The sequence below is a fragment of the Cryptomeria japonica genome, chromosome 4 (assembly GCF_030272615.1).
Source record: "Cryptomeria japonica chromosome 4, Sugi_1.0, whole genome shotgun sequence".
Taxonomy (NCBI): domain Eukaryota; kingdom Viridiplantae; phylum Streptophyta; class Pinopsida; order Cupressales; family Cupressaceae; genus Cryptomeria; species Cryptomeria japonica.
Window position 1 is genome coordinate 744093366 of NC_081408.1, and position 13717 is coordinate 744107082.

At 34.3% G+C, this 13717-nt stretch overlaps 1 protein-coding gene across 1 annotated transcript; it reads right to left on the reverse strand.

Moving 5' to 3' along the window:
- Positions 1-1309: 1309 nt before the first annotated feature.
- LOC131076674 (protein trichome birefringence-like 6) lies at positions 1310-4649 on the reverse strand. The gene is made up of 5 exons (XM_058013972.2): positions 3522-4649; positions 3023-3188; positions 2750-2928; positions 1941-2099; positions 1310-1817 (listed from the first exon to the last, which is right to left on the reverse strand). The coding sequence occupies exons 1-5, from the start codon at positions 4466-4468 to the stop codon at positions 1481-1483; spliced, it is 1788 nt and encodes a 595-aa protein (XP_057869955.2). The 5' UTR covers positions 4469-4649; the 3' UTR covers positions 1310-1480.
- Positions 4650-13717: the final 9068 nt, after the last annotated feature.

The following is a 13717-nucleotide window of genomic DNA, read 5'->3' on the forward strand; positions in this document are numbered from 1 at the left end:
AGAGAGACATTTTTCCATCACTCTCCACATGTGCACACACGTCATTCACGTTTGAGGGTTAGTCATAGTTGGTTTGCACCATCTCACCTCACACCCATCTTGTAATGGGTGTTGCATTATGTACTTTATCAAGTTTTATGTCAATTGATATGTTGATTATTATTTGGTTCATTTTTGGTTTATACCCTATGAGTGATTATTTGGATATGACTCCGTGATCTTGGCTTCCCCAACATAAATTTCCCTAGGGAGTGATGAAGATAGCCTTGTATTGGTCCTCAATTGTAATTTGCTTGTACCCAAAAAATAGAGAGAATCTCATGACTAGTTGTTATGTCCACTATCATGTCAATGCTGGGTAAAGTAAAGTCATCCTTTGGATATGCCTTGTTGATATTGGGTAAAAATTCGATACATACTCAAATAATTTTTTTTCTTTCATTCATGAAGACTATGTTAGAGACCTACTTAAGGTAACCAATGAATTGAATGAATACGTCGTCTAATAGCTTCTTATATTCTTCTTTCACTAGGAGGGCCACATTAAAGTGCATTGGATCTTAACACAAGGTGACGGACAGCCAAGGACAAGTTCAAGCCTAGCATGTTGACATATGACCATGCAAAGATATTCAAAAATTCATGAAGCATTTCAGATATATTTTTGTTCATATAAGGATTTAGGGCCATTATCATGAAATATAATATTTTTAACCTATACCTTTAAACTATAATGTTTAACTTAGTCAATCTGCAAAGTGTCCTCAAGGGCAAACAAAAATCATCAAATTCTAAATTATACCTCCATCACGAGATTGCTTGTCGACAACAATGTATGCTGTTCCTTTGTAATGAAATTTCTGCGTTGTCTAGTGGTTTTGGGTTGTATTGGACTGCTGGTGGTATTATAACTGATTTTTTTTTATTAGCCTTTTGATTGCTTAAATATATTTTAATTTTCCTTGCATTGATATATATATTGACTATTTATTCTGGTTTTGGGTTGTATTGGACTGCTGGTGGTATTATAACTGATTTTTATTTTTTTTCCAAGGCTTCTGATTGCCTGATTATATTTTTATTTTCCTTGCATTGATATATACATTGACTATTTATTCTAATTCTTTATAGTTTATAATTTCAATTTATATAGATTTTTGAATTCATCTATATACCATTTTTTAATATACCATTTTTTTTATATAACATTTCAGACCATACTCTGACCCATCATTAAAATGAAATAAAGCTAGAGAAAAAACAAACTATATAAATATTAATTTACCACAATTTTTTAAAGTCTTCAAAATTTCACTCGACTGGAAGATTCAGTTATTAAAAAGGAATTATAATGGCAATTGATTATTCAATAAATAATAAGGGCCTGCTACAAGTTCATTAATGTTTTTTCAGTTTAAGCCAGTCCCTGGCTCTTTATTAATGGAGAGCCCCTTAAGACTGGTGACCCGCTCTTTGAACTTTAAACGAGGAAAGCGTAGAGGATGTTGTTCCAGACATCTGGAAGGCCGGGAAGACACCAGTGGCTGCAGTCTGCATGGCCATAATCATTTTTGTCTGTCTTCTTTGAATACTTGCTGGTATAAACAGATGGATGGGCATCCTTTCTGTACATTGACATTTCTGTAATATTCAGCAACTTCACCTCCACACTGTTCTTGCTCTCTTCAACAACCTTCTCCACTATTTCCATCTTTCTCCTTTCACCATGAACTCTTTTTGCCTCTTTTTCCAATTTATCAATGGGCTCTGTCTCATTGAAGCATCCTCCACTGACTTCCTTCCCCCACCCTTTGCCACTGCATCACCAATAACATAAATTAATTAACCTGAAATCAATAATTTGAAGTTTTATCACAACTATGCCTTCAAATCTCATAATATTAAAGAATAAACATAGGAAGGAGTAGGATGAAAGTAACTGGAAGTGCAGAGGTGAGTAGCCTCGGAAATAAACTTGGGTTTTGCTAGGGTTAATATTAGTGCGAATCCATTTGGTCCATGTCCCTAGTGCCTTCTCGAAAGCAGCATGCTCTTCCATATAAGGGACTACTTGTCCTCCTTCCTCGAAATAGTTAATCCTGTTAAAAGAAGAAAGCCTACCATATCAATACACAACATAAATGTGAAGGAATGTTTCAGTTTTTAATAGATCAGTTGGAACTCTATTTAGTACCTCTTGAGATTTGATGGTTCAGGTTTTGGATTTGTGTTTCAACATTTTCTTGCTTATCATCAAGCTCAAAGGGCTCTTTAAGATTTGGATTCTGTATATATCTAAGAAAAATAAAGAGAAATCTTGTAACCCTGTATATGGCCTTTAAATGTAGATTGTTCTAAGAAAATGAATGGTAAGAGGGAGATGCTAGTCTTGTATATATACTACCCTAAGAATAAAGAAGAAGGAGCTATTAATCTTGTAGACAGTTTGGATTATGTAATATAGTAACAAATATGGAGGAATTGTGATTCAATCGTTGATGGAAAAAAAAACCATAAGAGTAAAATCTAGACATAATATCGACTGTAAAAATTTCATATTTTTAATTAATTTTGTTCTTTGAAATATCAAACATTCCAGCAAGAATGAATGGACGACAAGCTACTAATCCTCTATTAGATTAAAATATAAAATTCTTAAACAAAAATGGTGCTGCCAGCCCCTTCAATGTTCTGAAAAACAGAATGCTAAAACAAGAATGAAAAAGAAAAGAAAGAGCAACATATGTACCCTTTACGGGGTTCCGGGTGAGTCCACCAGTGCCAACTATTGAAAACCAAAATGTCTGCATCTCTCCAGCGTTTTGATTGTTGAGAAATCATATCAATCCTCAATGTCTCTCTACCATTGTTCCAGTTTTGTTGGACCAGGAATGGAGCCCATGAGAATTCTATGGAACAATTATAGCCCTGTAGACAATGGGCATTTACAACATGTCAGTCTAGAGTTTGTGGTTTCAAAATTGAAGGTAAAAAAAAACAAAAAATTGAAAATCACAGGTACCTTTACAAAATACCGAAGGAAATAGCCATCGTCTTTGCTTTCCACGTTGCTTCCATCTACCCTCAAAAGACACAGCATGGATTGCCACTGGTTGCGGTTTATGGAGTCTCCCACATAAACTAGTCTTTTGCCTCTTAATTTTTCCAACATTAGCAAGATATCAAACCTGCAAACCAAAAAATGAAAGTGTGAGTGTTTCTGAATATAATCATGAAAGAATTTCTTGCACGAGAGCCGCTTAAGTTAAATGTCACAAATGTTCCAGTGAAACAAATGTGTTAATTTAAGCAATTCCAAATAAAAACAAGACGTTTACTTACACGAACCGCATAGTTTCCCAATAGCTATGTACTTTCAACACTTTCTAATAAATATTTTTCTAAATTTATAGCTTGCCATAACAAGTGATACATTTATCTGCAAACATAAATGATATTTAAATTCAGCCAAAACCCTCTTTTGCATGTGAAATTGAAGCATGATATCTAGATTTACACACCGGGGAAGATCACAATCGTTGGGTTGCCATCTCCATCTTTCATAACTAGAATCCACTCTGCCATTTTTGCGGCAGTTGACATCAGGGTTGGCAAATGGGCAGGGCCCATCTACATATAATACATAGGATTCATCATATACCCATTTCCCTGCGGATAGGTTACAATGCCCATCTCTATTGGGTTGAGTTGAATCATTAATCTTACCCTGCTGATCTTCTTCTACCACCATGGAAACATTCAAATTTTCCCCCTCGTGGCCTTCCTCCACCACCGTGAAAACATTCTTACTCTTCCCTTGGTGGTCTTCTTCCACCGCCATGAAAATATTCTTATTCTTCCCTTCCGGGCCTTCTTCCACTGCTATGGAAACAGTCACATTCTTCCCATGGTGACCTTTTTCCTCGATTATGGAACCATTCTTATTCTTCCCATGGCAGTCTTCTTCCACCGCTATGGAAACATTCTTATTATTTCCATGGTGATCTTCTTCTGCGACCATGGAAACATTCTTATTCTTTCCTTCCAGCCCTTCTTCAACTGCCATGGAAACAGTCACATTCTTCCCACGGTGGACTTCTTCCTTCGCCATGGAAACAGTCTTATTCTTCCCATGGCGATCTCCTTCCGCCGCCATGGGAACATTCTTATTCTTCCCAAGGTGGTCTTCTTCCGCCATGGGAACATTCTTATTCTTCCCTTCCAGGCCTTCTTCCACTGCCATGGAAACAGTCACATTCTTCCCATGGTGGCTTTCTTCCACCTCCAAGGAAACATTCAAATTCTTCTCGTTGGTGTTGTAAAACTGCAATATGGGTGCATTCTGAAGCCATGATCGGTCTCCCTTCCATATGATGAACAGCCCACAAATCATAAAAAGGCTAGCAGTCCATCCCACAACCCTTATGCTTAAATATGTGCTCTCTCTTGCTCGACCTTTGTACCCCATGAAAGCTGTTTAAACAACTCCAATTCGTTTCAGATTCTTAAGAGGATTATAGAAGTTAGAAACAGAGTACATGTTCAAGCTTTTTGGGAGATATGTAGCAAGGAAGAGGAGGCCTTCAGTAAAGCTAATTTTCTTGTCAAATACTACCCATGGTCGGAAACGACTTTTCTTCTTTTCCGTGACAGTCAATTTGAGATCATTTGACATTTATAGCTGTTCAGAGTACTCCGGATCTACTCAACTGGGAAATTATAAATGCAGCCTATACCGATTTACAGACTAGTAAATATGTATAGGACTTCCAATTTACTATACTATTACAATGTTAAATGATAAATGTAACTTTTGCCTGTATACAGTAAAGTCATTAAATTGTTGTACACGGTCTGTTTATAGCAGAAGCGTAATATTAGCTGTTTGATTGGTGAATATTTAATTTTGTGATTAATTATTGAAAGATTTTTACCAATACCTATCCATTATTATAAAATATAAATATATGTATGTAAGAGTTGTCAATTTATATTTTCTTTTCGTAGTTATTTGTGTAATAAATATTTGTGTTTATCAATTATTGATTAATATTCTTTGGTGTTGTATCACTGTCATTAATTACTCGTTATTAGTGGAGAGGATGGAGCATCCTAACTTTGCTCTTCTCAAAATCTTACATGGAGATTTTACATGGTTGGTTGCTTTTTTTAGATCTACAGAATACATTTCATTCAATCATGTCATGGGTAGTTATGAGAAACATGACAACTTTACAGTCATAAATTATGGGTGCAATATTGTAAAAATTATTGGACATTAAACCAACAAGTGCCATAACACTATCGGATTACACTCAACTAGTGAATCCTTTCCCTTATACCATAAGATTAATCTATATAAAATATGAGTAAGAATACATGTATATTTAAGTTCCCACAATTCTAGGAAGAAGATATTTCTTGGTGTCTTTTATATAAATTAATCTTAGGGTATATAAGTAGCAATGAGAGATGAACCATGTATAAGTTAGTAGCAATGGGAAATGGAACATGTAATATTAAATATAATATTCTTACTATTATATTAATATTAATATCATATTTATTATTATGTATACCATCTTAAATATAATAATATGTGAGTGTTGATTTAAATCAAAAGTGAACTCTAAGATACGTCTCAATTTGATTTAAGCTTTTTATTATTAAATATAAATATATATATTTAAATATTGTCAATTTATATTTTTTATGGTAGTTGTTCCCATAATGTTTGGTGGCCCAAGCTATAAAAATGTGTGTTTATCAATTATATTTATTAATATTTTTTGGTGTTCTATCGATGTCATTAATTATTAATTATTTAATGATTGTGATAATATAGTAAGTTTTTGATGATGTAATTTAAAAAATACATGTAAAGAAAGATATATATATATATATATATATATATATATATATATATATATATATATATATATATATATATATATATATATATATATATATAGATTATGGTTGGCTTAGGGATGAATAAGGATAAAGGTAAGTTTAGAGATAGTATTAGGGTTGGATTTCAATTAAGCTTAGGAATCAATCAATTCAATTACAAATAGGGTTCAATTAAGGTTAGGGCTCAACCAACATTAAAGTTAAAATTTAATTAGGATTACTATTGAATTAGAGAGGTTTAGGGTTCAATCAAGACTACAGTAAAGGTTGGTTAGGTTTCAATTTATGTTTTCCTTTAATAAGGTATCACGATCCTATTTCATAAATACTATTATAGAATAATTATTATGTATTTATTTAATAAGTTTTCTTTAACTTGAACTAAATGTATTGAAGCAGAATTCATATTAATAATAATTGAACATATTTTTATTATAAAAATACTTTTATCAATGTATTAAATATTTTAGCAACTCTTATTTATATATATATACTTTTAAAAAATAATCAAATAAAAATATTTATTTACAAATGAAATTATATTTATAAACTTAAAATACTATATAAATTTCATTTAATATGAAATTATTCCTAAAATTATCAATTTTTTTTGGAAGGACAAAAAGTAAATTTAAAAAAGGACTATATAGAATATATGGAAAGGCAACATTATAAAGAAAAGTAACTTTAATATGAAAATTAAAAAATATATAAGGTGTATAAAGTCACAAAAAGTTTAGTTTTTAATTTTAATTTAGAAAGTAAGATAATTATTATGAATTTCATTTTTTTTTTGAGGATCTGTTTTTTTCTAAGTATAAAAAAGATTTTTATTTTTAAATTTAAGAAATAAATACGAGTTTCTAAGGATAAGAAAAGGTAAGATAAAATAACACAAATAATTATTATAGAATTTATATTTCTTAGTTTCTATTATGCTTTAAGATAATTAATATAATTATTATTGGAAGGATAAGTTTAGATATTAAAGAAACGTGTTTTTCTCTCGAGGAAAAAGATGTCTTCTTGAATAGGTTAAGAGGAAATGCAGTAAAGTAATTTTCAAAACAAATAAAACTAATCCTTTTGTCAAGTTTTCTATATAAACATTGAATTGGTTTGCCTTTGGGGGTTATGTAATCTTTGTTTTTAAGTGCAACAATAAAATATAATTTTAGAAGGAGAAATCAGTAATTAGAGTCTAGTTTTGTTGGTAAATTTTATAAGCTCATGATCTTTTCTTAACACCTATGATTCTAGTTCTGCATATTTCTTGAAAAGTTGAGTAAATTGAATCATGGTTCTGATTGAATTTTACAATTAATGGAGGTTTGATTGAAAATAAGATCCTTGATAAGCTATCAAGTGCATGAATTGACGATATTATATGCATATATGCTCATGTAAGCTATGCATGCTTAATATGCATTCTTATGAATTTAAAAAATGTGTTGCACCCTTCTTTATTTAATAAGATATATTTCAATGGATTTTTTTCACACGTTTTAAAGATGAAAAAAAGAGTTCTGTATGTTTTTAAAGAATTTAAAGTATTGTTGAAAAGAATAAAGTTTGTCTTACAGATGAATAATTTTTTTTGTATGTTAGACACCTAAATTTGTCTTGTCTAATTAAATAAATATCTTTATTTATTTAATTATCTTTAGCCTAATTCTTCTATTAATTCAATAAATATTTATTTATTTAATTAATTCATTTATCCTCTTTTAGCTTTATTTCTCATTTAAATAAATACATTTATTTATTTAAATTATCCTTTTTCTAAATTAAATAAATATCTTATTTATTTAATTGATCCCACTTCTTCTATTAATTAAATGAATCTTTATTTATTTAATTAATTCATTAGCCTTTTCTACCCATGACACATGTCATTCATCTCTTAATTCATATACTACCTACCCTTTCATTATTTTCTTATTTCCTCTACCTACCCTCTAATCATAGCCAACCATTTATCTTTTACACCTCTTAATCTTATCCCTCCATTTGTTATAGTGTCTTCTATATAAGGAGATGCTTCCTTCATTATCAAACCCCTAACTGACTGACTACTTGATCAATTGACTATACTATGCCTTTGCAGTTTCATATGCGATCCTACTTGCAACCACATTTCCGTTCTTTGTTGAGCTCTTGTGCACATAAAATCTAAGAGCAAATATATCAAGCAAGATCAATGGAGATAGGAAGAATGGAGATTCAAACCCTATTGGACATGTGATGGTATAATCTTTGTGATTTCATTTGATTTGCATTGTCTTAGGTAATCTTCATATGTTATGGTGGATCTTTGTTGTTGTTAGGCTAGGGTTTTGTGGTTGAATTCATTTATTCTTTCAATATTGTTGTTATCCATTTTCACCGTATACATTTTGGCACGCCCGGTGGGACTTTTGTCCCTTTTGCATTTAACATCTTTTGTTGCAGATTTTGTTTTGAAGTTGCAGATCTGACATTTCTGACAACATTTTGATATTTCGCGTCTGCGCACTTTCGAATCGCGTTTTCAATTTTATGCCGCATCTGTGACATCTGGAGCCGCGTATGTGTCTTGGACAATATTTTTTTTTTGCAGATTTTGGGAAATGTGTCTGTGTTCCATAATCGCATCTGTGAAGTCTTCAACCACGTTTGCGTGCGGGAGTCATGTTTGTGTCAGATCTAGGCACGTCTGTATGTTCTTGCAGCGTTTGTGTCTGTGACAACTGCGTTTGTGTTCGGTTGTTGCATTTTTTATTTCATTCATTTAGTTTTTCGTCATTCGGATTTCAGATCTGGTTTATTTTGGGCTAACATTTTTAGATCTAGCTAATGAAATTGGTGCAACTTGTCTTGAAAGCAAAATCATTTTGTTGAAGGCCCCTATTTTCACAAAGTCTTTTGGATCTAAAATTTACCTAACTTGTGTGCTTGCAGGAAGGGGTGATTATTTGAAACAATCCAAACTACTAATAGATCTTTGTTGCAGGACCTTGGCAAGGGTTTTTGATCTTTATTGTGTACTTTGTTTTCATAGATTAGCAAACACTTCAATTGGTGCACTAAAATTGAACCATTGTCTTTTGTGTCTTAAGCAATAAGCTCTTTTTGTTTAATCTTTAGAGGGCCTGTCTCCTCGTGTGGTCATTAGGACTACTAGTGAGGAGAGAACGAGCCAAGTGGTAGCAAAAGAAAAACCATCTTCTTCCAAACCACTATAAATAATTGTATCCATGGTGAAAACTATGGATAACGTGTGCTGATTAGTTCATACTGACACTATGTCTCCCCATAAACCCGTTTGATCAAATTTATTTGATCAGTTGTAGGGCATAACCCCTATCGGGTGAGAGCCTTCTGTATTTACAAAGCTGAAAGTGCCGCATGTATGGCCACATGAGCGGATGCCCTTACTAGCACCTTTTTGTTTTAGAAGCCAAAATCCTTCTAGTTGTTGGGGTAGGAGGTTGGACCTCTGGTAGCAGCCCACACACATATGGTTCTTAGTAGAGATACAAAGTTCACCACGAGGAGTTTTCGTGGGGACTGATGCTTGGTTGCCCCGAGAAGTGAGTGCTGAGGGTGGAGCCAGTGGGGTCAAGCATCTAAGTATCCGCTCTGAATAGCGTAGCCTCAGGGGAAACTCCATGTGGGATCAACAACTATTGTCTTGGCCAGCAATAAAAATTGTGCTTGACTTATTTTGAACAATCAAACATTCAAGACCAAACACCAAAACATTGTGTCTTTTGTGTCTTCAAGTGTATGCAAAACAATTTTACATCAAACAACACACTTGTCTTTGAGTCATTTTGGGAGTCTAAACACTTGCAAACATTGAGTCCTCATCAACATGGTGTCATCTTGTCATGAAAAACAATCAAACATTCAGATTTGGTCACAACAAGCAACTTCACAGATTGAAAAAATTGCACAAAGTTTGCAGAAACGCGTCTGTGTTTGACAGACCCATGTTTGTGTCATCTAAACGTGCCTGTGAAGGGCAGAAACGCATCTGTGTCTTTTGAGCAAAATTGCAACATCTCAGAAACGCGTCTGTGTCTGACAGAACCATGTCCGTGTCTAACAGAATAGCATCTGTGTCCTTTAAGCATGTCTGTGAAGTATATAGGCACGTCTGTGTTTAGGATTGAAAACTTTCATAATTTAACAAACAAGAACAATTAGTTTCAAACTTATTGAGCTTCCTAGGTTATCTCTCTAGGGTTTTCATCTAGCATTCAACTTGTCTTTGAGTCTCACAAAGTCCATCATTGCTTTACACCTTACATTACATTCACATTTGTCTAAACTTGAGTCAAAAGGTCACTTGCTTGTCCTCATCTTACTTTGTCAACATACTACATACAACAACACTTTGCTACGTGGTCCCTCATCAAGGTCTATCACCTTTGGGTCTCATTTGGTCCTACTTAGAGTCAAGGTCAACTTACCTCATCAAGAGAAACTATCCTCTCTTTGGAAGCCACACCTACTCTACTACATACATACTTGGTCTTACACTTTGGACATTGCAAGTACACCTCAGATTCATTTACATTCCATCCAATTCTTGGTCTTCCATACTCTTTCCATTTTTATCTAGTCTCTCACATCTTGGTCAATACCTAGTTCATGGTTGAAACCCATTCCCAAAAATCTAAAAGATAAGCTAAAGAGGCTCAAGAGTCCGCAAACATGAGTTCTTATGAGTATGACAATGATATCTTTTTCAATTATGATCATACTACATTACCTGACATGGATGCCTATAGAAACATTCCAAATGTTGAGAAAATGGACACTACAAACAACAATGATACACACAATGACAATATGGACAACTTCTCCGTACATTCAGCAGAAGTGGAAGACACAATTATGGATCCCCGTTTCAATCGATTGGTTGAGGAAATAATGAGGAGAGATAGACAATACTTCTTAAAAGTGATGGCACAAAGTGGAGCCAAGATCCCTCATGATTTTGACATGTCTCAAATAATGGAAAATCGACCTTTGCAACAACTTCACCTCAACATGGATCAAATGAGGCCTAATAATGGAGGCAATAGAGGACCACATATGGTGCCTGAATCACCATCATCTTTGTTTCAAAAACTAGAGGTCCCATACACACATGGTCAAGCATATGATACTCACCTTCGCAGACCATTATGGAAGTCTTATGCAGAAAAATATACTCAATCACATACCAATGCTAAGGACTAACCACCAAAGCAATTGGATTTCCAAAGGCATGTTCAAAATTTGGACACAAGGAAACCCCGCGTCAAATTTGGGGGCAACACACTAGAACAAACTCATGAAATTCCCATAGAGTATGGTATACATGGACAAAGCAGATATTCCATTCCTCAACATGACTCTATACCAAGTGGTCCATATACGCAACATCATTATAGACCTCCTCCATATGAACATATGTATGATCAACATCATCCATATATGCAACATGCTCCTCCTCCAATTGGTGCCTCAAGCATGGGGTATGGTCCAAGAAGTCGATCTCCACCTAAGAGCAATTTGGAATAGCAAATCAAGGATTTACAAAAGAAAATGGAGGACATAAATACACTGAAGCCAACTTACACAATGAGAGACATATGTCCTTATCCATTTGACAAGAGCATTCCAATGCCTCCATTTCCTACACACTTTGCGATGCCTAAGTTTGATAAGTATAGAGGAAAAGGGGATCCTAAGGCACATATAAGATAGTTTTTCATAGCTTACATTGAGGTAGCAGTAGAAGAGACATATTTGATGAGATTATTCCCACAAAGCTTAGGAGATCAAGCTATGGAATGGTTCTCCCAACTCCCACCTGGAATTAAGTCTTGGGGTGACTTAGCAGAGGCATTTATCCAACATTTCTCATACAACATAGAGACAGACATATCAGTCACTACTTTGTGCAACACCAAGAAAAAGGATGGAGAACCTTTTTCATCATTTTTACAAAGATGGAGGAATCTAGCTAGCAAATGCTCTTGTGAAATTCCACAAAAATAAATGGTAGAAATGTTCACCTAGAATGTTAACAAAGACATTGGTTATGACCTAAGAAAAGCTTGTTTGTCCACCTTCAAGGACGTCATTGAAAAAGGCTTAGCGACAGAGAGGGTCCTAATTGAACAAGGAGTCATTAAGATATTGAAGGAAAACAAAGATGACTTTAAAGGAAAAGATAAGCCAAGATTTTGGAACAAAAACAAGAACACAGTCAATGATGGTGTTGTTGATGCCAATACAATATGACCTAAAATCATTTTTTTTGGATCAAGTTCTACAAACAATCAAGTAAATACTCAAACAACTTCCAAGTCACGAAGGAAGTACACTCCATTGGGAGAACCACTTGAGTCAGTTTTCAAGAAGCTAGTGGCAAACAAGATAATCACAATTCCAGATTTTCCTCCATATGAGCCAAAGGTCAAACCAAATTGGTGGAATGACGATGAATATTGTGAATTTCACAAGAGCAAGGGTCATAAGACAGGAAATTGTCATCGGCTGAAAAACATCATACAAGATCTCATTGATAGAGGTGACATTGAGATTGAAGGACACTCATCCAATCAAGAACATGAGATGTTTAAAGAACCATTCCCAAAACATGACAAGGGAAAAGCTAAAGCCAAAGATGACCAGACCAATTATACCAGAGCATCTTATAACTATGATTCAACTATCAATCACATTTCAATGGATAATTATGTCTCTACCATTATCATCAAGGACAAAATGCCTGAGAATTCTACCCAAAGACCCAAGATTGTCCTGAAAGGAATTGGATCTTCTTATGAACCAACCTCTAAATGTAATGTTACAACTCGTCGAGGTAAATTCACTTTGCAAGGTGCTCTAGCTAAAATCACCACTTCCTCATCAACCAAACCTGAGTATGACCTTGTAGAACAGTTAGGAAAGACACCCGCGCTCATTTCAATCCTTGAGCTCTTACGCATATCCCCCGCACATAAAGCCATTCTTGACAAAATCTTGAGAGACACTTCCGTCCCTACTGATCTGAATGTGGACCAGTTTCAAGCCATGGTGGGATACCTTTCCATTCCACACTCCCTTACATTCACAGAAGTCGATGATGACTCTATAAGTCAGCCACATAATGCACCGTTACACATTGAAGCCTTCCTACACAAACATCGAATAAAACAAGTCCTGATAGATGGAGGAGCTGGTTTAAACATTTGTACATTGAGCACTATTAAACAATTGGGATATTCTGAAAAGGCCATGAATTCTACAAACAAAATTACCATCAAAGCATATGATGATGAGGAATGTTCATCCAAAGGCACAATCACCTCACCTCTCAGAGTTGGGCCAGTTACAAAAGATGTGGTTTGTCAAGTCCTTGATCTAGATCTTACATACAACATACTCTTGGGATGCCCATGGATTCATGAGATGAGCGTAGTACCATGTACATATCATCGATGCATCAAGTTTCCACACAATGGAGTTGAAGTGACCGTCAAAGCTGACCCAAATCCATTTATATATTGCAATAACCTACAACATAGATTAGAAATAACAATCCCAGTCAATCGAGAGGCTATTCCTTCATCAACATATGTGGATCCAGAATCATTAAAAGCTTCTACATCCAAACAAATAGAGCTAAAAGAAAAGTTCAATATTAAAGACTTGGGATGTGGTGAGAATATCTTTCATGTTGATCAACTCCCACTATCTCCTAAGGTATACAATCAACAGGAACAACCTACAAATAATTTGCAATGCCAAGGAACTGGGT